Source organism: Cnephaeus nilssonii (assembly GCF_951640355.1).
Source record: "Cnephaeus nilssonii genome assembly, chromosome: 4".
Taxonomy (NCBI): Eukaryota; Metazoa; Chordata; class Mammalia; order Chiroptera; family Vespertilionidae; genus Cnephaeus; species Cnephaeus nilssonii.
The window spans coordinates 47735717-47763676 of NC_137075.1; the positions used below are offsets into that span (position 1 = coordinate 47735717).

At 40.2% G+C, this 27960-nt stretch overlaps 2 protein-coding genes across 3 annotated transcripts in view; both read left to right on the forward strand.

The window, feature by feature from the left end:
• The window catches only part of LOC307098081 (gem-associated protein 8-like), a 55783-nt gene extending 46586 nt beyond the window's left edge, over nucleotides 1-9197 (forward strand). Inside the window, exon 3 of the mRNA XM_079768536.1 lies at nucleotides 8410-9197. Within this exon, the coding sequence (XP_079624662.1) occupies nucleotides 8482-9189 (708 nt within the window). The 5' untranslated portion in view covers nucleotides 8410-8481 and the 3' untranslated portion in view covers nucleotides 9190-9197. The remainder of the gene's footprint in view (nucleotides 1-8409) is intronic.
• A 1142-nt stretch (nucleotides 9198-10339) lies between these two features.
• AFG2B (AFG2 AAA ATPase homolog B) lies at nucleotides 10340-27959 on the forward strand. 2 transcript variants are annotated; one of them, XM_079768535.1, is made up of 8 exons: nucleotides 10340-11575; nucleotides 12769-12954; nucleotides 17749-17907; nucleotides 20440-20649; nucleotides 21523-21747; nucleotides 23015-23149; nucleotides 23996-24121; nucleotides 27059-27959. In XM_079768535.1, the coding sequence occupies exons 1-8, from the start codon at nucleotides 10481-10483 to the stop codon at nucleotides 27230-27232; spliced, it is 2310 nt and encodes a 769-aa protein (XP_079624661.1). In that variant the 5' UTR covers nucleotides 10340-10480; the 3' UTR covers nucleotides 27233-27959. The 2 variants fall into 2 exon arrangements, with proteins under 2 accessions (XP_079624661.1, XP_079624660.1); XM_079768534.1 differs by lacking the exons at nucleotides 23996-24121; nucleotides 27059-27959 and having other exon boundaries at nucleotides 23015-23969.
• The last annotated feature ends 1 nt before the right edge of the window (nucleotide 27960 follows it).

Below are 27960 nucleotides of genomic sequence, written 5' to 3' on the forward strand. Positions count from 1 at the left end.
TGTGTGTGTGTGTGTGTGTGTGTGTGTGTGTGTGTGTGTGTGTATATTAAAAGACCGCCAAGTTTTGGTAGATATAGAATAGCATATTGAGTTAGAATATGGATTTAAGAGGTAAACACTTCTTTGGGGACACCTCCATGGCTGAGACATTTCATAGCAATAAATTTTCCAGATAACTGAAGTTTATTACTTTACACTAAAAGTATTTTAATACATAAATTTATCCCATTCTTATGGCTGCCTTTCTAAGATGTATCATATGTTTTTAACTGCTTGAATAGAATATGCTGAACACAATTTAACCTTTTTACAAACATTGAGCATTATACTGAAATTCACAGCAATGATGATGGTTGAGTTTGATGACCTCTAAACTTTCTTCCAATCCAAGTTTAATAGCTATCAGGCAAAATTAATGAAACTACATCCCCAAATAACCAAAGCTTCTTGTTGTCCACCTAAGGTTTTACCTTGGGAGTGGGGATACAGTGGACTAAGCCTTACTCTACACCAGAGAGAAGCAATAGATGTTCACACAAAAGCATCTAGGACAGCACATACAAATCATTTGGGGAGGTTGTTACAAGGTAGATTTTTATTCATGCCCGAGATTCTGCATTTCTAACAACCTCCCAGGTGATGCCAGTGCTGCTGGTCCATAGATCACTCTCTTTGAGTAGCAAAGATCCAGGGGACCCCCCATACCAAACTTTATAGTCAGGTTGTTTACAGGACTTTCTGAGGCCAGGGAGTCCCTGGTACAGCGCAGAGCTTTTCTCTCGTGCTGCAAAGAGCTTTGAGTAGATATGGATCTCCACAAAGTACAGCCAAAGCTTAGAAAAAGAAGAAGCTAGGTCACAAAAATAAATATCTCATTCTCCTAGTATATACCAAAGGAAGGAAAGGGAATTCTCTTTCTTCAGAGAACTTAAGGAAGCAAACACTTCATTAACTGTGGTTCCTTTGGTGTTGAAAAGAAGTACCCAGACTACATAAAAAAGACATAAACAAGATTTATGTAAAGATCAGTTTTGTGGAGAGAAGGTCCACTTCTAGAAACTTGACGCTTCTTATCCTAAAATTACACTTGAATATTTTAGGGCAGCACTAATGTACCTTTTATGCGATTGCTTCTACTGCTGTTTTCTGACAAACAGAAGGTGGGCCTCTCTGTCTTTCAAGATTTAAGCCACAGCAACCAAACTCTTAGCTGTGTTCTCATTAAGCTAATACGATATATGGAATCTACTTATTTAAATATACAATGAAATTATGATTGCTGGATGAAATGTAGTATCTTTATTAGGGCAACTAATAAAGTTTCTTAACTGTGAAGTCTTTCACATCATTGTGTGCAAGACAGCAGCTTGAGATAGTTCTAGTCAGAAATGCAGTGCTGAGGGAAGACTATGCATGCTGGTCTGGAGACCTGAATTCTAGTCCCTGCTTGATCAGTAACCACTTGGATAACATTATTACTTGAACAAGTTACTTAACCTCTCCAGGCCTAATTATACAAACTAGTTCATCTCAAAGTTTCTTCAAGTCCTAGTGTTTCACCACCCTATTCTGATATCTCAGAAGATACTTTGTGTGCATTTCAGAACATTGCTTATCCCCGTTTATAATGCCATTAAGAAAGCTGATTCAGCCAAGTTTGTGCCTAACTCTTGAACAAGTAGCAGCTTGAATGCTATCTCATATCAAGGACCCATCAGGAAAAATAGCTGGGATTTTGACCGCATTTCTTGCATAGATTCGATTGTGGCTGTAAGCTAGCTAGTGGTTTGATTAATATTATACAGAGTTATTGCTAAATTCCCTTTTCCCCAGATAATGACTACAAATCAAAGTTTATAACAGAAATTATTAACAGATGGTAATATTCTAAATCTATCATAAGTGGGTAACAAATATTATATTAGAGTTGACTTTAAAAGGTAAAAAGAAAAAATGCTGACTGCTGCCTGAAAAATTGTAACTTGGTAAATATGTATCCAGGACAATGGCAGGCGCTTATGGCAGAACAAGATGCAGCACAGCATTGTGGTAAAGAACATGGGCTGTAGAGCTCACTCCCAGGTTCAAAACCTGACTCTCATCACTTACTAGCTGTATGATCTTGTGAAGTTATTCAGCGCCTCTGAGTATGTAACTCACAGAGTTGTGATTATTAAATGAATATAGGTAAAGCACTTAAAACAGCACTCACTACCAATTAGCTATTGTTATTATTATAATTAGGAACTGAAATGGGGTGAAGGGGAACTAGTCAGGACAGGAAGGCAAGCTTAGTCGAATTAAGAAATAAAAAGATGCTGAGAGCCAGTTCAGAAATGGGGAAGATAGTACTTCCCACATCTGCTTCTGTCCTTGAGAATTATCTGTAGTGCATGACAACAGTCTTATATGAAAACTCTTCACTCTGTGTGTTTAGTATTTCAAAGGGACTTCAGATATATCATCTCATTTGGTTATCAGCAATCTAGGAGGTAAAAAACTCTCTTATACAACCTAGCAAATACTGCTACTGTCACAGAATTGGGTAAGGCAAGCATAGGATGGATCCTGAGAGCAGCAAAGCACAGCACAGCAGGCCATCGTTTCTATGTGGATTCTGAGAAGTGTTGCTGGGTTTTTTTATATGTCACCAGAGAAGTAATGTGGGGCTATTTCATTTCCCAAGGTGACCTCATCATACATTTCCTGAAGTCATTGTATTTGATTCGCATATCTTCACACTCACCAAACGTACTTCAAATTCCTTGGTAGTAAGCATATTTTACATGCCTTAGTTGTGCATCAGAAAAGAGCCATTTAAAGCATTTTGTCTGTTTAGCCCTGAGAGATACTTGTATTGCAAGGCAACACCCTATGGAACACTACCACAAAAATGTTTCAAAGAGAATTAGGATACCAGTAGAAAATGGCTATATGGTGATGATAGAACATAATCTCTAGCCAAATAATAGGAAATATGTATCAGAGAAGTTAGTGGCTTATTATTACAAATTAAGATAATAGTGATCATTGATCACTTACTATATGCCTGTAGTATGCCAAGTATTTTATGTGAATTTAATCATCATGGTATTGGAGTATAGCAAACAGTAGGAGCTCAATAAATATTTGTTGAGTAAATGAATCTATGAAGTAGGGGTTACTTGTATCCCCTTTACAAAAGATGAAAATTAGATTTAGAGTCTTACTTTTTGCCTAAGGTCACATAATTGTTAACTAGTGAACGTAGTTTGTACTGGTAAACCCAAATTTGATTATAGCACAGCATATAGTGTAGTGGTTCAGAGTGAGAACTTTGGAGCCAGTCAGACCACCTGGTTTTGAATCCTAGCTCTGCCACTTACTAGCTGTGTGACCTTGGGAAAGTTAGTTAACCATTCTGTGCCTCAATTCCTTCATCTGTAAATTAGAAATAATAATTTAAACCTCCCAAGTTCTGGCAGATTAAATGAGATCATACATATAAAGCACTTGGAACTGTGCCTGATACAATATAGCTAATACTGCTTAATAGAGCCTTATATTACCTATCAATAGAGCATCCTGTTTTTCAAAAGAAATTTCCATAAATTATCTCATGATATACTTAAAAGGCAGGCAATAATAATGACCATTAATATAATAGTATGTTACTTTATCCTCACAACAATCCACTTTATAGATTATAAGAATCAGGCTTAGAAAGGTTAGATGAATTGCTCAAGATCACACAGCAAGTCAATAGAATAGATAGCTCCTGTTGGGAGAATGAAAGATTACAGATGACTAACACACAATGTCAACTCTTAAAATTAGGAGGGAGTAGAGGGAAGACAGAAAAACGACTAGTTCCTTAAGGCAAAATGAAGCCATATGCTAACAGAGGTGGTTACAAGCTGAGGAAAGCCTGAGGAAGAATCAATGAGTTCTGTCTGGAGGGGGTATGTTTGCCTAGATTCCATCCCAATGGTACAAAAGCAGGTCAGACCCTGCTTCATGGTAATGAAACACTGAGTTTACTTGAAGTCAGAAAAGTTTGAAGGTCTGGGAGTAGCAGAACAACATGAAAAAAGTTTCATAAAAAAATACAAAAACCCCACCACAGAAAAATAAAACACTGAAAAATGCCTAGGCATTCATGGCTACTCCCACACATTTTTGGATGTGGGAATGAAACAGTGACCTTCATTTCAACAGACAAGTGAAGTATTCAGTACCAAGATAATGTGAACAATGTGATTATTTTAAAGAAAGTTCCCTTTCTACTTGAGAAGATTCAGAATTTGTATCTTCCCGTATCTTCAGTTTTGCTACTTTGGAACCTAGTGGATCAATTTCTTCTGGAGTCAGTCCTCCCATTTTGAGGCCAAAGGGTTGTGAGACCTCTCTTTATTCTCTCTCAGGTCTTATACTCTTCCAGCAAGGCATTGCCAATCAGTGAGATATAATGGTGCAGCAAAGATATTTCTGTCTCCTCTGCCTGTTCTTGGTGCCTTGGAAAATAGAAATAAAAGATTTTATTCTATTCTTGGAAGCTGTGTAGCAAAGGACTAGAGGGAACTTAGATGAAGTAAGTACCAGTGAATTACTATGAATAAACCATTTTCAAATGTTGTCTTCCCCATTTCTGTAGACTGGCCTTGTTTCTGGCTCAGTCCCCAAGACCAGATCTTATGTAATACTATGGGCCCGGTGCACAAATTCGTGCCCTGGTTGATCTTCCAGTTGAGGGGACAATTTGCATATTACCCTTTTATTATATAGGATTAGGTTACTTACTCCTAGACAAGTTTGAGAGTGTGAAAGCTCTAGGATTTGTTATGATAGACTAGAATTCTCAGATCTGGTATACTGTACTGGTATCTCAAATATAATATTCAAACCAGATTTTCTGAGATTCAAGCTCATTGTCCTAAATTCAAACCAAATCTCCGTAATGGAGAAAACAGACATATTTAATTATTAAGCATTTAGTATTTTGCTTAATGTTAGGGAGTGGGGAGCAAAAATTATAAAATATGAGAAAAGAGTGGTAAAATTCCTAAATCACTTAAAGATTTCACTGGAGAGATAATACAAAGTCACATTAAATAATTGCCTAACAACAGAAACAAACTGCAACTAGATGTAGAAATGTATAAATATATGCTGGACTTCTTTCTGGCCCCATTTCCCAGATAAGATCTTACATAATATTGTGTCCACTCTTAGACAAGTTTGAGTGTTTGAAAAACCTAAGATTTATGAAGGTAGATACAACCAGTCAAAGCACAGCAGATTCCTGGATGGATTAATATAGTAGTAATGTGAGGAGAGACTGGAGAGATGGTGTTTAAATAGGAGGCTGCTGCAATAATTCAATAAAAGTGATAAGGAATCCTATTGATGGTAGGAAAATGGAAGATGAATGTGTAGATAAGTCAACAGCACATGGGTTTCCAATTGCATGTTACATTCAACCTTAAGATACAGTATTTGAACATCAGCAATTATTATGGTGACAATACTGAATTTTAACAGAGTTTTTAAAAAATATATTTTATTGATTTGTTACAGAGAGAAAGGGAGAGGGATAGAGAGTTAGAAACATTGATGAGAGAGAAACATCGATCAGCTGCCTCCTGCACACCCCCTACTGGGGACGTGCCTGCAACCAAGGTACATGCCCCTGACCGGAATCGAACCTGGGACCCTTCAGTCCACAGGCCGACATTCTATCCACTGAGCCAAACTGGTTAGGGCTTAACAGAGTTTTATTAAATGCTTGATTTAACTGAAAATTTAAAATGTCAAAAGAGGGAGAGATGAATAATAAGTGGCAGGAAGGGTGGCCTCAGTCAGGAGCAAGGACATCCTCCTTGAAGATTACCCTTGAGGTCTACCTGAGTCTGCCCTGAATAGTATCTGATGTGTCTGGGAAGAACAAGATCTAATACACATAGCCAGACTCTATTCCTAATTTCAATCCAACAAGTATTTATTGAGCACAACTATAATCCAGCACACTACTAGATTCCTGTAAAGTATACCATAGATACATATTTTTTTAAGTTAGTTTCTATCTTTAAACAACTATCTATGCAGAGTAATAAAATGTTCATCTTGTCTTACATGTGTAAAACAATTAGAAAAAATAGAATATAAGTGCCAAAGGTATGGTAAAGACAAACTGGTTTTCTTTTAACTTCTTAAATACAGCAACCATGTTCCACCCTTTCCTCCTGACTGGTACTCTGACCCCCACCCCAATTCTTCTGCTTGGCTCCCTCCTTCTCATCCTTCAGGTTTGAGCTTAAATGTCACTTCCTCAGAGAGGTCTTCCCTGCTTCTCTGTGTAAAGTAGCCCTTTTCTGTTTATTTTTCCTCATAGCAATTTTATCACCTTTAATTATCTGGTTTATTCACTTATTGAGTCCTTTAATGTCTGACTTCCTCACTAGACTATAAACTCTATGAAGAAAAGAGTTTCTTTTAACCACCATATACTCAATCTCTGGTACAGTAAGTAGCACAAAGCAGATATTCAATAAACATTTGTTTAATAAATACATGACAGTTATTACTTTTACTAGTTGAACAGTTTGAACCAATATCATGGGAGATAATTATCTTAAAAGACTTAACTTCTAAAAAATGATGAAACAAGAACTTTCCTGAAAATCTATAAGGACAGATTGTCAAAATGATGTTTTGTGAAATAGTCTGCAGGTTATTTTTAATTCAGCTAAGATTTCTAATGGCTCTATTCACCTACCTTCCCAACTCTCTATCATGTAAAGAATATTTCTGCTTTGATATATGAGGAAAACTTGAAAGAACAATTTTAACAATGTCCTATCTACTTGGCATATAAAGTATCTTTGGCAATAAGTTACTTGATATATCTGTATGAACATATCGCGATAAAGCAAATCATTTTCAAGTGTAGTTAAATCAATCTCTGTACTTACCTATTGCAACTCATAATCATTGCTACTGTTCAAATATATTAGGGTTGAGCATAACATGAAAATGGAAACACAAGAAGGATTAGCATTCATAGATCTATAGATGTCTCATGCTACTGGCTTAACCATTTTCTTTAGATTTTTCACAATTATGGTATACTTCACAGCCTGAAATATAATATTTAATATGTAATATTATTGATGTGGAAGGCACACAAATAATGTTCAATCATTATTCTAAAAAGAAACAGGTTCCAACTATCTTTTTAAAATGTATTTTTATTTATTTTTAATATATTTTTATTGATATTACAGATCTCTCCCATTTCCCCTTTCCCCCCTCCTCCTCAACTATTTCTTTTGAATTTTAGACTTATTGATAATTAAGAATGCTTATAGTTAATCTAATATTAGACAGATTGTAACCTTGAATATAGCCACTGAAATCAAGATAAACTATTCGTTAAATGCATCTCTTTAGGAAAATCTCACAAAAGATTGTTTAGCAAGGCTATTTAAAACAATTAAAGGCTATACTTATTTCCAGGCTATAGCAAGAGAAATTCAGTTTGTTTGGAGATTGAGCTACCACTACATTTTGGATTGGAGGAGAGTCTCATTTTGATATTCAATATAGCAATTAAATTATAACTTTGAAAGTGAGCTCTGCATGGCCTGAGACATGTAGAAACTAATGTGAAAATAAGTAACTATAGAGACACCAGACCATCTCATACACCCAGTGTAAATCTTGGGACAATCTAATAGAAGCCACAGTTGAGAATATGTTAAACTCAAAAATCCTGTAGCCTTTGGGCTTACTATATGGTTCTGGACTCCCCCTAGTGGTTCAAACTTTTGGTGTTTTAATTGATATTCTTCAGGTCATAGAATCACCAAATTTATTAAAAACAAATTTTAAAAAAGAACCACACAACTCCTATTAGACTGATTTTCCACAAAGAGAAGACTGTGTTAATAAATGGTATAATAAATGTGGATATTAAGATAGTTGAAATAATAGTGTTGCAATGGTCTGAAGAGACATAATGGATTTCACTCAGACTGGGAAAGCCTGTTATAGTTCTGCTGAGAGAGTGTGTGAATAAGAGCTGAAGGCTCTGGAACAGGATTCTTGGTTGCTCTAAGGTGAGAACTGGACCTTTTAGAGAAAGGGTGAAGTGACTATTTCCTAAAATGCATATAAATACAAAATATGTTAATCAAGTGTTCATGTTATTGGTAAGACTTCCGACCAACAACAGGCTATCAGCAGTTAAGTTTTTGGAGCTGACAAAAGTTAGACAATGATTTTTGACTGTGTGTGTGTGTTGGCACCCTTAACTCTAGTGTTGTTCAAGGGTAAACTATTTGCATAAGTAGAAAAACAACAACCCCCCAGTAACTTAAGCACTCTACCTGCAATCTCAATTTTGAAATCTTGTAAATTGGGGTTGCACAGATCCCACCGCCCAGGATCAGCAAGCTACAAGCCCACCAGTTTCGGTGCCCATTTGGACTTTCACAATCAGAGATGGCAGCAAAGGCGGCATCAACAGAAACTACCACGCCTTGGTCTTGTCATCCAGTGTATGCAAGATACTGGCAACATTATCATCAAGCAATGGCTTGGATGCGAAGCCACCAGAATGCCTATCGGAAGGCCATCAAGTCTTATTTCAGTTCTCCATGGTACTTCACTCCGGGAGATCTTCCCCAGAGCTGTTACGCTAAGAAGGGTGGATCTCCTCAGTCCTTCTGTGACCATCACTTGGCCTCCCAGGGCTCCCACTGTGGTTATTCACATTCTCCAAGGTCTGGGCACCATCCTCATGACAGCACAAGCGAAGACCAATCTTGGTCCACAGAGGAGGCGACGGAGACCGACTCAGATGCTGGGGTGCAGTACGACCTGAGCAGCATGGAGATCACGGGGGAGCTCCGCCAGTACTTTGCGGAGACAGAGAGGCACAGGGAAGAGCGGCGGCGGCAGCAGAAGCTGGACGCGCAGCGTCTGGAAGACTATGTGAACGCCGACCACGACCTGTATTACAAGACGGGCCGCTCCATGGAACCCCCCTCCGAGAGCCCCAGCGAGCGGCGCCAGGCCGAGATGAAGCGCTTGTACGGGGACAGCGCGGCCAAGATCCAGGCCATGGAGGCCGCCGTGCAGCTGAGCTTTAACAAACACTTTGACCGAAAGCGGCCCAAGTACTGGCCGGTCATTCCGCTGAAGTTCTGAGCCCTGGGCCCCCAGCCATCACCCCCTTCCTCTGGGAAATCCTTCATCTGCTTCTGAGCATTTTCTCCGGGAAAGGGGGCTTTGTCCTGAGAAATCAGCATGTTCACCAAAGTGCCAGTGGGCCTGTCACGGGATGGGGGTGGGGGTGGGTGTGGGGAAGGGGAGGGATAATGTAATATATCGTCCCTTTTTAAGCAGCAGGGGGTGTACTGTTGCCTGCATGAGAGATTTTCCTTTGACATAAAATGAACATTTCATATGCAAAAAACAAAACAAAAACAAAACACACCAAAAAATAAATTGGGATTGCAGTGAAAGTGGGAAAAATAGAGGTAGAAGGATGTGAGGAGGATAAAAACAAGGCATATTTTTTATTTTGAATAGCTCTTTTTGATGTGCAGAATTTTAAAAGATAGGAAATGTATTCCAGCTGATAAGAGTCATTCCCTGTAGCTAGAAGAGAGGAAAGGTGGAAAGAGAACAGCAGGGAGTTTAATGTAGACAGGCATCACCTCTAATACTGGCATTACTGTGCCCCAAATAGACAATAATCACGTATCACATGAATAGAAGAGGTTACAATTAAGTTGTTGTCAAGAACATTAAAGGGAGTAAATCAGGCACCTGAATAGAATGTATTGGTGTGCCACAATACGTCAATGGCCTGGTTTTCCTTCTTCAAGGGATTTAAAATGCTACCCTGGGCTTCTCTCTTGCTATGCTGGCGTTGGCGTTTTTCTGTACGAAGAGCATGCCTGAACCTTCCAAACAGGTTGGAACCCGGGTTGTCGAAGGCGCCACGAATGTTATTTCTCAGGTACTCAAGTCACCTAAGACATTCGTACCAAAGCACTCCAAAATACTGTGCCCCTGGGGACAGGAGAGGTTTCCTCACAAACTGCGGTCAGGCTGACATTCAGTGCACAGGTGGGGATGCTCCCGGAGAGCCCGGGAAAGAGTGCCTGTGCTGGTGGCTCCACACCACCGAGTCATTAGACCTTAGACCGAGTGAAGTTAGCTTCCGCTGCCTCCCAGACGCCCGTAGCGATTTGTCCGTAAAGCTATGCAATCGCCAGTATTTCATCAAACCCGACACCACAGCAAACTATATCCCAGGCCCAGAGCATCGTCTAACTTCCCGATTGGCCCTTTTGGCCTCCACTCAGAGGCTAGTGACTCTTGACTGGCGCATGCGCGTCCCCTGCTTCCGGCCGGGTGCTGGGTGTGCGGGCCTTTCCGGCCCGGGTGGAACTCCTACCCCGCTTTCCTCGGCTAGGTTCCTCCGTGTGCCATGGCTCCCGACTCAGGCCCCCTGCCTGAAGGGCCTACCTTAAAGCTCCTACCCGTAGACACTCGGGACCGGGGTACCCAGCGTTGTCGCCTGGGCCCGGCAGCCTTCCGTGCCCTGGGCGCGCACTTGGGCTCGGTGGTGAAGATCTCGCTGCCGGACGGCGGCTCCTGCCTTTGCACCGCCTGGCCGCGGCGGGACGGAGCGGATGGGTTTGTGCAGCTGGATCCGCAGTGCGCGAGCCAGGGATCGGCGGCCGGGACGCCGGGGTCCCGGGGGAGCCTCAGCCTGAGCCGCATCCGCCTGGTACCCTGCCCGCCCCTCCGGCGTCTCATCGTGTGGCCGGAGTTGCGGGAGCGGGTGGGCGCGCCCTGGGTCCCGAATCCAGCCGCGGTGCTGGAGGCGGCGCACGAGCTGCTGAGGAACCGGCCAGTCTCCCGGGGCCACGTGGTAGCCGCTCCGCCCGGCGTCCCGGGCCCGGTGGCCGCCCTTCACATCGTCAGCGGGGTGCCCATCCCAGACCCGGCCGGGTTGGTCACCCCTCACACTCTCATCAGTCTCAGCGGGGTGCCTCCGTCGGAAACGCACCCGCAGCCCGAGGTGCCCCTGGGGGGCCTTTCGGAGGCGGCCGACTCGCTGCGAGAGCTGCTCCGCCTGCCGCTCCGCTACCCCTGCACCTTGGCCGCACTGGGGCTAGCAGTGCCCCGCGGGGTGCTCCTGGCGGGCCCCCCGGGAGTGGGCAAGACCCAGCTAGTGCGGGCCGTGGTCCGGGAGACGGGCGCGGAGTTGCTGGCGGTGAGCGCCCCGGCGCTGCAGGGCGCCCGGCCCGGGGAGACGGAGGAGAACGTGCGGCGGGTCTTCCAGCGCGCCCAGGAGCTGGCCCGCCGCGGGCCCACCCTCCTCTTCCTGGACGAGGTGGACGCGCTGTGCCCCCGGCGGGGCGGCGCACACCAAGCCCCCGAGGGCCGCGTGGTGGCCCAGGTGTTGACGCTGCTAGACGGCATCAGTGGGGACCGCGAGGTGGTGGTGGTGGGAGCCACCAACCGGCCAGATTCACTGGACCCCGCGCTGCGCAGACCTGGGAGGTTTGACCGAGAGGTAAATAGGCCAGGCCAGTTACCCCATTACCCCTGGAACCTCGTCCTCTTCTGACCCTGGTTGGCTTCCCCGAGGCGTTTGCCATTTAGGTTTGGAACTCGGTGAGGCGGGATTGGGCCTCTTTGCATTGCAAAGAACACATTGGTTTTCTGTCCACATATGGTCTGCAAGCCAGGACGTGTTTCTCCAGGGTCTAATTGTTCTGAGAAGCTAGGTGCTCGAGCATTAGGGGACAGTTTTGTTGTGCAAGTCCTGAAGAAGAATACTAATCCGGTAATACCTTTTAGGGGAAGTAGGTTTGCTTACAAGCGCATTAAACTCCAATGAATTTAGAATGAGAATTTAAAAGGATAGCCTCGAGATATGTGTGATAAAATAAAAGGGTGAAGTCAGGGAGTAACTAAATCGGAGCAGATATAAACTCATCTGGATTTATTCCTTGCTTGTGAGGATACCTGCATCCTACCCTGAGTTGCCAAGGAAGGTTGAGGATTCAAAGCTGACCTGTTTTATAGGCTTCAGTCTTAAATTGATTCTTGATTTCTATTAAATAGTTTGAATAGTGTTTAGTTTAAGTGATGTTTGACTTTGTGGTAGGATTCTAAAGAGACAGTTGATAATTGCATGCTTTTAGCTTAATTTGTTCTGAACTTGAGTGGATTTCGTCCTTTCACTAACTAATACCACTTTCCCAAATCAGCTCCATAAGGACTGGAGTCTAGACTATCTGGTTTATTGTTGTATCACTGGCTCCTAGAATTTGGTACAGTCTCAAAAATAACAAATAAAAATTTGTTAAATGACATGTAGTTTTCATTGTGCAACTTTTTAGCCAGTGTTACTCTTCTGGAAAATTAGGATTTTCATATGTTCAGAATCTGAGGTATGCTTAAGAGTACATAGTAATAATTCCTAATTTGCTCACTAAATTATTGTACATGTTTGTGAGGATATAAAATAATATGTTAGCCCGCCCGGGTGGCTCAGTTGGTTTCCCAGACACCCAAAAGGTTGTGGGTTTGATCCCTGGGAAGGGTGCACACTAGTTGCAACCAGTCGATGTTTCTCTCACATCCATGTTTCTCATTCTCTCCCCCTGCCTCTTTCTCTAAAACCAATAAAAATATCCTGGGTGAGTATTAAAAAAAAATAATATTTGAAGCTACAAACATTATTTTTTGCTTTGCATATAGGTTGTCATCGGGACTCCCACACTTAAACAACGAAAGGCAATTCTACAGGTGATTACTTCAAAGATGCCCATCTCTAGTCAAGTCGATTTGAGCCTCCTTGCAGAAATGACAGTTGGCTATGTTGGCGCAGACCTGACCGCACTCTGTAGGGATGCTGCCCTACACGCTTTCCTTCATAGTGAAAAGGTAGGAAACTGATCTATGACAATGTATGTTAATTTTTTAAATTAAGGTAACTAATTTGGGGGATTTAAAAAAAAAGTGGTAAGTACATTTTCTTGGGACTTTTGATACCTTCCACAGCTGTTTCTTACATATATTTTTACATCTGAAACATTTAAGAATGTACTGTAGCTATGATGCCCCTATAGCCTTGAAAACGTAAGTGTATATTTCCTACTAACAAGAATTTTAGCCAAAGTACAGTGATCAAGATGAAGAAATTAACACTGACACCATACTTTTACTGAATCTATATAGGTTTTATCCAAATCTCACCAATTGTCTCACATTTCATATAGAGCAAACATTTGAAAGGAAAAATGAAAATATTATTTTTAATCCAGGATTACACACTGCATTTAATTGTCATTATTTCTTAATCTTTTAAAATCCCACCATTCTTCAGTCTTTCTTTTAGGACTAATTTTTTAAGAGTACAGGTCAGTTATTCTGTAAAATACTCCTCAGTTTGATTTGACTAATGTTTCTTTATAATTTGATTCAGGTTTTGCATTTTTGGCAGAAATATCAAATGATATTGTGTTCTCATTGTATCTATTAGGTAACTGATTTCTTGGATAAGGTGGTATCTCTGAGATTTTTCCATTGTCATAATACTATTTTCCTTTCTTATTAATAAGTATCTTATTAATTAGTATAGGGAAAATAACCTTTTCTAACTCAGGAAAAGATTGGGCACCTGTAATTTTAAAAATTTGACTTTGACATTCAAATCTTTAATTCATGACTACCTTTCTTAAAAATATTTAGAATATTAGCTTAAATGCAATAGTTTTTAACATTGCAGATTGAGAAATCTGTTTACTTTGTATATAATAAGTAATCCTGAATTTCTAAACCCCTTTAGAAAAAAGTTAATTTCAGCATATTGAGGATTTGGGGACAAAGTTTATAAATCTCTGTTCTAACGGTAATATTGTCCTTTGATCTTATAATTTTTAAAACCCAATTTAAACTATAAAACGATGACTTACCCTAAAGGATCTCTTTACCTAGATAATTTGTATCCTTCCTTATTTCCTTTTCATATACATTTACTCTTACACTGAAGGAGGGGAAGGAGTTATATGAACTTAATGTCCTCATCTTCTGAGTTTAGAACCAAAACTGTTTGAATATTTAATGACAAATCCCACGTTTAAAGGTGTATTTTGCCTTTTGAGGGGATGAAGAGAATATCAGGGCATGGGAAAGGAGATTTACATTTAGGATTCCTTTGCTTTGAAGTTCCAGGTTTGGCCTTAAGCACCTTGGCTTAGGTGTGCCAGCCAGCTGCTGTCATCCTAGGGTGGAGCCCAATGCTACTTGAGGAGGGGCCTGCCCAGGCATAGTTACCACAGGTGATGGCTGAGTTCATAAACAACCAGGGGAAGTGGAAGAAAGAAAGGCAAAAAGGAAGAAGGGACAGAGGCATCTGGAGAGGTACTGGCTCCATCTTTTCCTTCTTTCCCCCTCCAGGGAGCCGTGGGCTGCTACTGCCTCTGTCTGTGCCAGGGCAGACATGGGACACATTAAAGTTGTTCACATTGAAGTTCTTATTACAAGATGAGAAATATAGTTTAACACATGCACATATACATACAGAGGGAAAAGAATTTTATCTGCCTGAGAAGATTATGAGAAGCAAGTGAAATAATGTATACATAAGTGATCTTGAAAAAAGATGGGATGTTCAAGTGTCGTAGGTGTTACCTAAAAATTAATTAGTATGCAGGTACCCAGCATCTAATACTGCCAACCAGTTAAAAATTATTTTTAAAATTATTTAATAGTGTTCTTTGTAAGAAATTAAACAAGATAAAAAATTGTAAAGAAAGTAAAGATTGCCTAAAATCTTTCCCAGAGATTATAATTATTAATATTTTTAAGGAATGCTGTTCAGAATTGCTCTATACATATATATTCATTTATATAATCTTACATAAATGGGATAAAGTAGTTATTGAAAATGGGAATTTTTGGACAAGTAAATGTTTAGAATTTGATACAAGAGGGCAAATACTTTAAAAAAAATACAGATATTACAAATAAAAATATGAGTTTTTAACTCTAACAAAAAACTTGCTTCACTAGAATGATTAAGGAAATTGCTCTTCAAAATATAATCTTAGGGTAAATATGGACTTTCTTAGCATAACATAAAACCTAATAGCCAAAAATGAAATGATAGGGAAACAGTCCAGGAGAAAATGGGTAATAAGGTATGAGCAGGATTACAAACGGCCAATAAACATGAAAAATTCTCTTTAAAGATTAGTCTTTTTCAGTTCTTAACTTTCTATTTTGAAATAAATAAAATTTTAGGGAGAGTTGCAAGACAGGTAGCTCCTGTTAAATCTTTTATCCAAATCCACCAGTTTTTAACATTTGACCTAATTAGCTTTATCATTTTCTCTTTCTCTGCATGTATGTATTTTTTCTAAATCATTTGAGGTTGGGGTGCATACATCATAACCCATTATCCCTTAATATTTGAATGTCTGTTTCCTGACAACAAAAGTATTTTCATACAATACTATAGTATGGTTAAGTATCCTATCTAATAAAAGAGTAATATGCAAATTAACCATCACTCTGCTACATCCACAAGCCACGCCCACCAGCCAATCAGGAGCGATTATGCAAATTAACCTAACCAAGATGGCCACGGCCATGGAGAGAACATGAGGGAGACTTGGGTTTCCCTGGCAACGGAGGAAGCCAAGCTTTTCGCACACCCTGGCCAGCCCAGGCCTCTACTTAAGGCTACAAAGTTTCAATTATAGATGATAAATCCCAAGAAAAATGGCGACAGCCACGGAGCTGGAGAGAGCAGGCTAGGGTTGCCCCCGGCGACGTAGGAAGCCAAGCTTTCCACCTGCCCTGGCCGGCCTAGGCCTCCACTCCAGGCTACAAAGTTTCACTTATAGAAGGTGAATTAACCCCAACAGAAATGGCTGCTGCCACCGAGCGAGCAGAAGGCTTGGCTCTGCTCCAGGCTACAGAGTTTCAATTGTAGAAGATAAATATATACCAGATACCAGGGCCTCTGCTTGGGTAGATGGGGGGCATGGCCGGCCTGCAAACCACCACAGGCCCCTCACCCAGGCTGCCCCACGCCCCAAGGGAACCCCCAACCGGATCCAGGACACCCTTCAGGGCAAACCAGCTGGCCCCCACCCATGCACCAGGCCTCTATCCTATCTAATAAAATAGTAATATGCAGATTGACCATCACTCCAACACACAAGCTGGCTGTCCCCATGTGGTCAAAGATCCTGCCCCCATGTGGACACAAGATGGCCAGCAAGAGAGGGCAGTTGGGAGGGACCAGGCCTGCAAGGGAGGGCAGTTGGGGGCGATCAAGCCTGCAGGGAAGGGTAGTTAGGAGTGACCAGGCCGGCAGAGGAAGGAAGTTGGGGGCAAACAGGCTGGCAGGGGAGCAGTTAGACATCAATCAGGCTGGCAGGGGACTGGTTAGGGGGTGATCAGGCTGGCAGGCAGAAGTGGTTAGGGGCAATCAGGAAGGCAGGCAGGTGAACACCCCCTACCCACCCACCCCCATGCATGAATTTCGTGCACCGGGCCTCTAGTAATCATTATATTCTAGAAATTTGATATTGATATAAAATGTTATCAATTCTACAGTCCACGTATTGATTTTTTGGTAATGGTTTCAATATTTTTAGCATTTTTTTCTTCAGTGGAGAATTTAGTTCAGAATAATATATTACACATAGTTTTTACTTACTTTTAGTCTTGAACACCTCCATGGCCTTTTATTTTTTGAGAGAGATATTTGACATTGACATTTTTTAAGGATGCGGGTCAGTGATGTTATAGAATGCCTCTCAGTTTGGGTTTGCCTAATGTTGCTTCATAGTTCAGGTTATGCATGCCTGTTGGGAATACTACCTTACGACATAGTGTGTCCTTTGGGTAACAGAAGATTTCCACCATCCTCATTGGTGATATCACTAAGTAGTGACTGATGTGATCATCCAGTCCAGGTTTTGTCCAGTTTCTCACTATAAAGCTGCTATATTTCCCTTTGCAACTAATACATCTATGAGGAGACCCTTTGAGGTTGTGGAGATATCCTGCTCTTCATCAGACTTTCCCTCCCCTAGATTAGATTTCGTTCTTGCTCAAAGAAGCCTTTACTATGATAGTTCCAAAAAATGATTTTTTCTAGTTAAATTTAATTAGCACAATTCTGAGTCTCATTTCCTCTGTCACATTGAGAGAAATTTACAAGTTTGGTAATGTCCAGTGCTGGAGAGGTATGGGGAGAACAGCAGCTAAGTATTCATTGGTGCAGCTTTGAGGACAGTGTGGTAATAGCTGTCACAACTATAAATGTACACACTCTTAAACCCTGTCATTCTGCTTTGAGGAAATTATATAAAATACTTGATATGTAAGAAGTGAGGTAGAAAAAAAGGAGTGATGTAGAGTTCTACTAGTTGACATGAAAAGACTTCTAAGTTTTAAAAAAAGTACAAATTAGTATGTGTGCTGTGGTCTCCCATTTGTGTTATCTGTTCGAAAGGATATGCTTATTATTATAAAACATACTAGGAATACACAGGAAACTTGACATCCTCAGGGATGATTGGTTGGGGGGAGAAGTTCTAGATTTTTGTACCGTATGTATAAATTTCTTTATAAAATTCAAAAGAAGATTAAAAAGTAATTACTCCAAAAATCTCGCCTCACTTTTGGTTTGATTCTGCTTTTTTGGGTGCTTTTCTTCAGAACCAGGACAGTCCGATGATTGATGAAACAGACTTCTTTGAAGCTTTTAAAAAGATTCAACCTTCATCGTTTCGAAGTGTCATTGGACTGATGGACATCAAGCCTGTTAGCTGGGAACAGATTGGTGGCCTTGAAGATGTAAAACTGAAGTTAAAACAGGTGAGATGGAGAATCTGCTGAAGCCAGTAGAATATTAAATGTAATGCCTTTATGAGGAAAACACGCTACGCTGAAAAGGCTCTTGCTACCATCACTATTTTGATCCTCACATTTAAATCCAGTGATCACTTTTCAGTCCTTATTTAATTGGACTTCTGTATGAAACAAATACTATGTTTCAAAATTATGAAACAAATACTATGTTTCATAATTTGCTACTTCATCCTCTTATTTTTTCTTTAAAGAGTTTATAATCTAGAACAGGGGTCAGCATACTTTTTCTGCAAAGGGCCAGATAGTAAATATTGTGGACCATACAGTCGCTGTTGCAACCACTCAACCACCATTGTAGCACAAAAGCAGCCACAAGCAATGCACAATGAGTACTTGTATTCTGTCAAAACTTTATTTATGGACACTGAAATCTTACAATTTTCACATCATACAATATTCTTTGGATTTATTTTCCAAGCATTAAAAAATATAAAAATGATTTAATTCGTGGGCTGTACAAATACATAGGTGGTGGGCCTCACTTTGCCCAGGGATTAGTAAAAGCACAACATTATAGTAAACAATGGCCTGGATGGCTACTTGATACTGGTTCTCACATTGGATGTGTTGAGGGTCATAGCTCTCCAGACCCGCTTGCCTGCATTGCAGGTTCAGAAATTGATTTTGCCAGCTTACCTTCTGGTGATCCTGCCATAAGGAACTAGGTTTCTCTACACATACAAAAGCCTGACTTACCAGTATAACTATCCAATATCACTTATTCATCTTAACTAGAAGCTTTGGATCTACAGAGTCCATGGATAAACACATTTGTAATATGCCCTGCTTTTTGATCATCATTGCCACTTAATCTTCACAAAACTTCACAAAATCTTTTCCTGTTGAAAGCTCTTTAGCTTTGAGATGTTAAGCTTTCCTGCCTTCCTGAACACTCCTTTCCCGTACCTTAAATGTTAGTGCTCCACTCTCCCGAGAGTCCTCTTTTTGCATTCTGTGAATGAGTCCGTGATCTCGATGTCCAAGGCTCCATCTGTCCCCTGAAAACTGTTAGCTCAAAAATCTTTATATCCTGCAGACGGTCATTTTGATTATCAGAAGTACTTAGCTGCCTGCCTACCAGATAACTTCCAGGGATCTCAAACGTAGCTTGTTCAAAATTCAGCTCATCAATTCCACCTCCACACCTGAATTCCCTACTACAGTGAAGACAGCCAGCCATCCTATCCCCAAGTCAGAAACCTGTCTTCTAAATGGTCATGCCATGCATGCACATAACTTCCCCTCTGGATTTAGAACTTAGTCCCTGTGTAAAATACAGTTACATTTTATGTTTTAAATCCATCCCTTCCCCACCATCTCCACTTCCTATGACACATCCAGCCTTATTATTTCTGTAGTCTGAATCAGTGCAGGAGAATTTTAATTGGTTTCCCTGCCTCTAGTTTCATTTCCTTCCAGTTCCTTGTCATACTGCTTTCTCAGTGTTGCCTAAAACTTTTAAGGCTCATTGTCATCTGACTCCTTCCATGTCAACTCTATTGCTCCTTGCTTCTCCCATCCTCCCCTCTGTTCCTGCTTACTGTTGGCGAGATGAATTAGTTGGTTTTGTGTCTCTCTGTATGTACTGTTTATTCTCCCTGGCCTTCTCTGGCCTGGTTGTTAGTTTACAAGCCTGTCTCCCCAGCTGAAATATGAGGCCTGGGTCAGAGGTCTTGTCTTATATATCAGTAGTTAAAAGCTTCTGCCCTTGACCTGCACTGCCTATGGTCAGTCTCAGTTCTGCTTCATTAGCAATCAGCTCTGAGAAAGTTACTTAACTTTTCTAAGCCTGGGTTTCAACATCTGTAAAATTATGATGATAAAACTATCTACGTAAAGGGTAGTGAAGCTTTATTTATTCTCCAGTTAACATTTATTGAGTGCCTACTTTGTGAAGGTGTCATTCTAGGTGCTGGGGATTTAGAGGTGAAATTGGCTTATAGTCTAGCAGGAGCAGAATGACAAACCAAACATGGAAAAATAATAATCAAGATAGTGCACGAATAAGTGCTCCAAAAGGAAAGGAGGGCAATAGCATAGAAGGACTAGGAGGAGGGTCTGCTTTGACTATAGTGGTTAGGGAAGACCTCTCCAAGGAAATGACATTTGAGCTGAGACCTGAATGATGAGGGGTATCCACACAAAGACCTGAGGGAGAGTACAGGCAGAGGGAGAATAACAGGTTAAGGCCCTGGGATGGGAAGGAACTGGGGTGTTGGGGGGATAGTCAGGTTATGTAAGGCCTTGTAAGCAGTGGTAGGTAAGGAGTTTGGATTGGAATGTGTTCTAATTCTGATGGCAAGTCGTTGAAGGATTTTAAGAAGGCAGTGATGTGACCTGACTTAGGTTATAAGATCCCCAGCTGCTGAGTATGAGTACCTGAGAATTGTTGGAGAATTGTTGAAGGAATAGATGCATTTACTGAATTATTTGATGTTTTATTGTTACACTAAAATGACTCTCTTTTTGTATACTTAGAGCATCGAATGGCCTCTGAAATACCCTCGTGAATTTGTTAGGATGGGCCTGACCCAGCCCAAGGGAGTTCTCCTGTACGGCCCCCCTGGATGTGCTAAGACCACCCTCGTGAGGGCCCTGGCTACCAGCTGTCATTGCTCCTTTGTGTCAGTGAGCGGAGCTGATCTCTTTTCACCTTTTGTTGGAGATTCGGAAAAACTCTTGTCTCAGGTTTGTTAGTTTATTTTCCTCCACGTAAAGTTTATTTTGAATTTTCATTTCATGCCTTAAGGATAAACCTTTTTAAAAATGTAAAAGGCTTTTTATTTATTACTAGAGGCCCAATGCTTGAAATTCGTGCAAGGGGTTCGGCCCTTGCAGCCCTGGCTTTGTCCGGAAGGACGTCCGGAAAGTCGTTCGGCTGTCCAGTCTAATTAGCATTTTACACTTTTATTATTATAGATCAGAAAAGTTATACATATTTGTTTATAGAAAATTTAGAAAATATAGAAAAATATAAATACTTCATAACCCCTCCACCTACATTAACATTTTAGTGAATTTCTTTTGTCTTTTTTTTTTTTTTTTTTTTTTTTTTTACTTTTTTTTTTTAAATATATTTTATTGATTTTTCACAGAGAGGAAGAGAGAGGGATAGAGAGTTAGAAACATCGATGATAGAGAAACATTGATCAGCTGCCTCCTGCACAACCCCCACTGGGGATGTGCCCGCAACCAAGGTACATGCCTTTGACCGGAATCGAACCCGGGACCTTTCAGTCCGCAGGCCGACGCTCTATCCACTGAGCCAAACCGGTTTCGGCTGTCTTTTTATTTGCTTGGGCAGAAGATATATGTGTATCTTTATTGTGATTTTTTTTTTTTAATGTAACATCACTTTTAAAATTCCATAATACTAAAAATTATTTGGAAACATGATTTTTAACCCTTACATAATACTCACTTATTTGTTCCCCAATTTTTAGGCATTTAGAGTCTTTCTCTTCTTTTTACATTGTAAAAACAGTAATGTAAAAGAAAACACATTCATCTGGGTAAGGCATCATATATAGCTTTTTAATATTTTTATTTCCCTAACAAAAGGTATTTCGACAAGCAAGAGCAAACACTCCAGCAATTGTGTTTTTGGATGAAATTGATTCAATTTTGGGTTCTCGATCAGTCAGCAAAACAGGATGTAATGTTCAAGAGCGTGTTCTTTCTGTTCTCCTGAATGAATTAGATGGTGTTGGACTGAAAACTATCGAGAGAAGAGGAAGTAAATCAGATCAACAGGATAAATACAAGGAGCTGAAAAAAAATGAAGAGGTATTTATTAGCCAGATTCCACTAAAACTTCAGGCCCACATTAAACAGATCTACACTAGCTTGTCCTGAGCTGGCTTCATCTCATAGGCGGAATTATATCCCTTCCATTAGGCTCTGTTAGGATATTTACAAAGCTGGTAAACTTTGTTTTAGCTGGAAAAGGTGAGGTAAATTTGGTAACAACTTAGCTATATATGAATGTGAATTTTACTTATTCTAAGATTTAGAAGTATAATTTTACATATTGCTAATGGAGAAGGGACTTTCTTTTTATATATATATCCTCTATCCCTTTTTAAATTTATTTTTTGTTAAACAAAGCAGATTATTTTTTTCAATAATCGTAGTAATTAAAAACTCTGTTTCCTTGAGTAAGGGGTTCCCTTGGTTATAATGAAGTTAAAATGACCTTTAGAAGTCCCCTTCCGAGTCTTCCCCAGATAGAAGTTGATGTCAATAAATTAATAATCCCTAACAGGTAATTTTTCTTGTGTTTTATTCTTTTCTTGTTAATATTTATTTTCCATTTTAAAACTGTTCCATGGAAAGAGAGTCACTTACAGCTCCTTAGGCCATATGCCACTAGAATTCGAAGGGACCAATGAAATGTTCTCATCAGATTTCATAATGCATGAATTATTGTATAGTGTCTTATAGGTGTTTATCCAACCTCAGCTAAAATACTTGCAGGTATAGGGAACTCACTGTTTTGAGAAATCACATTAGTGTTGAACTACTCTGATTATTCAGTTCATGGCCTGGCTGCTTTTAGGTATTTCTTATCTGTATCCAAGATTTATATACTTGCAGCTTAGGTTGTCATATTTCTGCCTCTGGAAAGAAAATTAAAAAGTAAAGTAAATCTCCCTCTTTAAGGATGAGAGCCAAGGCTTTTTCCTAGCCACACATCTCCACATGTTTGTCATATGCTTCTGTCTTTTGAAGTCATCTATTTAAATATAAACATTCGCTGATGCTCAGGTGCCCTCAGATACCAGGTAGATGTTTTCTGCTATGAAGTAAGACTTTTCATGGAGAGATGTTCCTGCACGGTTGGCCACCCCCTTCCTCATGTGTACAAGTAGCCCTTGGATTAATCATTTGTTTCTGGGGTACCTTGATTATTGAGAAGGTAGTCTGGATAGAAGGTATAAGCATCCGAGTCCCAAGAAAAAGATATCCCTATTTAAAAACAAATTTGTAATTTAAAAAAATACATTGAATAATTAACAACTTATTGACATTATTTCGTGTTGTGTTTCTTCAGGTAGAGTTTGAAGAAGTTTTTAATCGAAATGTCATGATTGTTGCGGCAACAAATAGACCTGATGTGTTAGATGATGCCTTGTTACGGCCTGGAAGGTTAGATAAGATGATTTATATTCCACCTCCAGATGAAAAGGTAATCATTGTACACACTTGCTCTGTGGGAACATTCTTAACAACACATCAGTGTCTGAACCCTGAGGAGACTGGCAGAATTGAATCCCAAACAGGATGTGGGTGTACATGGTATGTGTTGTACACTGGATTCTGCATTCTTCCTGCCTGGTGGCCCCTCATAAATCATCCTTTCAATCTGCTTTTTCTGGGTATTCCGGCACTATTTTCAGAGAAATATAAACCTAAAAGTAAGGTAGTTACTTCAGTGAGTTTGGTGAGTCTACTTACCATTATTTTGCAACTAGAAAGGAGGAACCCTAAAGTGTTATAAGGATTTTGGAGCTTATATGGGTCAGCATCATTGTTTTACAGTGGAGAAATCTGAGATTTTGAGATTACATAGTGTATCCACTGCCAAAGAATGAGTGAGTTCTTTGCCCTTAACATCCAGGGCCACTGGCAGGGAGTGGTGAAAGACATGGAGAACGAATTTTTTCCCTTCCTTGGGCCTTTATCAAGTTTTGAAGGGATGAAAAAATTTTTTAAAATGTTTGAGGTCTTATGTTTTTAAATTGTGTCTGACAGGTCATGTGTTTACTTTTAAACATGTCTGATGGCACTGTTTATACCCAAAAGAGAGATTCATCATGCATTTTATCATGATGTCATTATTTTTACCATTGTCATATGAGCCATCGATAAGTTAATCGTTTTACCTTTTCAGAAGTGATTCTTATTGTTTGATTCATACACATACACACACACGATATATATATAATAGGAAACTATAACTTGAAATGTTTTAATATAGTATCTATCAAACATAAATGTTATAAGGTTACAAACATATTATATTTTGTTCCAGGGCAGGCTTTCTATTTTAAAAGTCTGTACAAAAAACATGCCAGTGGGGCCTGATGTTTCTTTAGAAAACTTAGCAGCAGAAACCTGTTTTTTCTCTGGAGCTGATCTTGGAAACCTCTGCAAAGAAGTAAGTTAATTAGTGAAGAAATCTATGGTTCAGAACATGTCTTCCTTTATTCAGATCTTCATTCACTCGGTATTTATTGAAAAACGTCTATGTGGCAGGCACTGGGCAAGGTGAAACAGACAGATGCAGCCCCTTTCCTTATAGAGCTTATAGGCTGATGGGGAGTGTGCAGAGAGGCAAATCATAATTCTAATTGGCAATTGAAAATATGTAGTGAGTTGGGGGAATTTAGGGTGCTATGGAAACATCTAGGAAGAACACCAACCCAGATTGGGTGTCATAGAAGGCTTTCTGAGAGAGGGTATGTGTAAACTAAAATTGGGAGGATGATGAGGGAGTAGCAGGCTAAGGGAGGGAAGAGCAGAGTTTGAGGCAGAGGGAATAAAATATGCAGATGATTGGAGATAAGTAATGACATTATTAAAGAGGTGGACAGTGGCTGGATCACTCAGGTCCTTATAAGCCACATTAAGGCATTTAGACTTTATTTTGAGGGCAAAAGAAGCCATTGTCCAGTGTTCCCTTTCCATGAATATTGTTAATAATGTTTTAATTATTATTTTAATTTTATTGTTCAACTACAGTTTGCATTCAATATTACTAGTATTTTGTATTAGTTCCAGGTTAGACGATTATACTTTACAAAGTGGTCTTTTCGATATTTTCAGGGCACACCTGGCACCATACATAGTTATTATAATATTATTAACTGTATTCCTTGTGCTGTACTTTACATCCTTATGACTAATTTGTAACTCTCAATTTGTACTGCTCAATCCCTTCACCTTTTCACCCAGTCCCCCAAAGCCCCTCTCCTCTGGCAAACCTCAGTATGTTCTCTGTATCTATGAGTCTGTTTCAATTTTGTTTGTTCATTTATTTTGTTCTTTATAGTCTGCATATAAGTGAAATCATATGGTATTTAATCTCTGTCTGACTTATTTCACTTAATATAATACCCTCTAGGTCCATCCATGTTGTCACAAATGGTAGGATTTCTTTTTTTTTACGGTTGAGTAATATTCCATTCTATATGTTCACTGCAGCTTTTTTATCTACTTGTTTTCTGGATGGGCACTTGGATTGTTCCTTACCTTGGCTATCCTCTCTAATAAAAGAATAATATGCAAATTGATCATACCTTCGCTACACCCACAAGCCATGCCCACCAGTCAATCAGGAGCAAATATGCAAATAAACCCAACCAAGATGGCTGCAGCCACAGAGAGCAGGAGGGAGGCTTGTGTTTCCCCGGCAATGGAGGAAGACAAGCTTTCTGCCTGCCCTTGCCGGCCTAGGCCTCCACTCAAGGCTACAAAGTTTCAATTATAGAAGGTAAATAAATGCCAACAGAAATGGTGGCAGCCACGGAGCTGGAAGAGCAGGAGGCAAAGGTTGCCCCCGGCAATGGAGGAAGCCAAGCTTCTGCAGCCCTGCCGGCCTAGGCCTCCACTTAAGGCTACAAAGTTTCAATTATAGAAGATACATAAGTCGCAACAGAAATGGCTGCCGCCACGGAGCAAGCAGAAGGCTTGGCTCCGATCCAGGCTACAAAGTTTCAATTGTAGAAGATAAATGAACCCCAGATACCAGGGCCTCCGCTTGGGTCGCCAGGGGGTGTGGCCAGCCTGCAAACCATCTCAGGCCCCTCGCCCAGGCCGCCCCACACCCCAAGGGAACCCCTACCCTGATTCAGGACACACTTCAGGGCAAACCAGCTGGCCCCCACCCATGCACGAGGCCTCTATCCTATCTAATAAAAGAATAATATGCAGATTGACCATCACTCCAACACACAAGATGGCTGCCCCCATGTGGTCAAAGATCCTGTCCCCATGTGGACACAAGATAGCCAGCAGGGGAGGGCAGTTGGGGGCAACCCAGGCCTGCAGGGGATAGCAGTTGGGGTGGACCAGGCCTGCAGGGGAGGGCAGTTAGGGGTGACCAGGCCTGAAGGGGAGGGCAGTTAGGGGCAAACAGGCTGGCAGGGGAGGTAAGTTGGGGGCAAACAGGCTGGCAGGGGAGCAGTTAGGTGTTGATCAGGCTGGCAGGGGAGTGGTTAGGGGTGATCAGGCTGGCAGGCAGAAGTGGTTAGGGGCAATCAGGAAGGTAGGCAGGTGAGCAGTTGGGAGCCAGCAGTCCTGGATTGTGAGAGTGATGTCTGACTGCCCTCGAGGGGTCCCAGATTGGAGAGGGTGCAGGCTGGACTGAGGGACACCCCCCACCCCTTGCACGAATTTCGTGCACCGGGCCACTAGTTATAAATAATGTTACAAGGGACATAGGGGTGCATATATTCTTTCCATAAACTTCTATAGAAGATGCACAGATAATAAGGATATAGTTCATTGAATTAACATAAAGTGAACACACTTGTATATCCACCACTCGGGTTAAGAAATAATATTACTAACTTCCCAGAAGCCTTTCTTGGGCCTTCCCACTCTCTATCCCTAAGGAAATCACTCCTGAACATTTAGGTTACTGCTATTTTGCTATTATGAACTATACTGCTATAAACAATCTTGAACTTGTCTATTGGTATATGTGTGTTTCATGTATGTATATATCTACAAAGAGAATTGTTGGGTCATGAAGTATGTATTTGATCTGTTCCTTTATGGTCAGTGCTGTGTCCTGTTTAGAAACTCCTAGTCTGAAGTCAGGAAGATAGTCTTTCATCTTTAAGTATTTATATGGGCTCATAATATATATGTTATTCTGCAACTTGCTTTTTCTTTTTTTCTTCCTTAAGGCCAGAGTTTAATGTAGAAGAAAAGTTCTACTAAGAGGACTTTCAATCATTAACTTTTTAGTTTAAGGTTCTAATTGTCATGAATACTGGAATTCTATGAAATACGACTGAGATTTTTGCATTTAGACTTTATATATTATAAAACAAAAACGGAGCAAATCATCTCTTATTGTCTCTCATAGGCTGCCTTGCTGGCTCTGCAAGAAGATGGACTAGAAGCAACCACAGTGAAGCAGGAGCACTTTCTGAAATCACTTACGGCTGTAAAACCATCCTTAAGTCACAAAGATTTGACTTTATATAAAAACTTATTTCAGAAACAAGGATTTTCTAATTCTAACTTAGAAGATATTTAAAAATTACATACCTGCTCAAGGATTAATTGAAATGTGAACTTGCACTATAGTTTGCAATTTCACTTTTATTGTTTGTATATATGATATTTCCTGTAAATAAAAAAAACAAACAATCTTGTGCCTGATAAGCTAAGATTCATCTTAGTTCTAAAAGGTATATTAAAATACCATAATTTAGAAAGAAAGTATATGTATTGTGGTTGTTTTTGTTTGGGTTTAGGTTGATTGCTTTTTTAACTTGATTTTGAAATAATTTCATACAGAAAAGGTGCAAGAATATTCTTAATCCATATTCACCATTTTTTAACATTTTACTATATGCTGAACAGACATACCTCATTTTTATTGCACCTCACTTTATTATGCTCCCACGATGTTGCATTTTTTTTACAAATTGAAGGCAAGATCCTCCACCAGGAAAAAGATTTACAATTCATTTTATTGTGATACTTTATTGCAGTGGTCTGGAACCGAATCTGAAGTATATCTGAGGTTTGCCTGTATTTAAGAATAGATATTATACCTAATGCCCCTTCATCCCCTTAATACTTCAGTGCATATTTCTTACAAATAAGGTATTTTCTTATATGACCACAGTGCATTTATCAAATTCAGGAAATTGAACATTGATACAATATATTAATCTATTGACCCATGATTTTCCTCCATTGTGCCAGTAGTCATTTTTTCCCATTACAGGATCCAGTCTAGGACCCTATACTCCACTT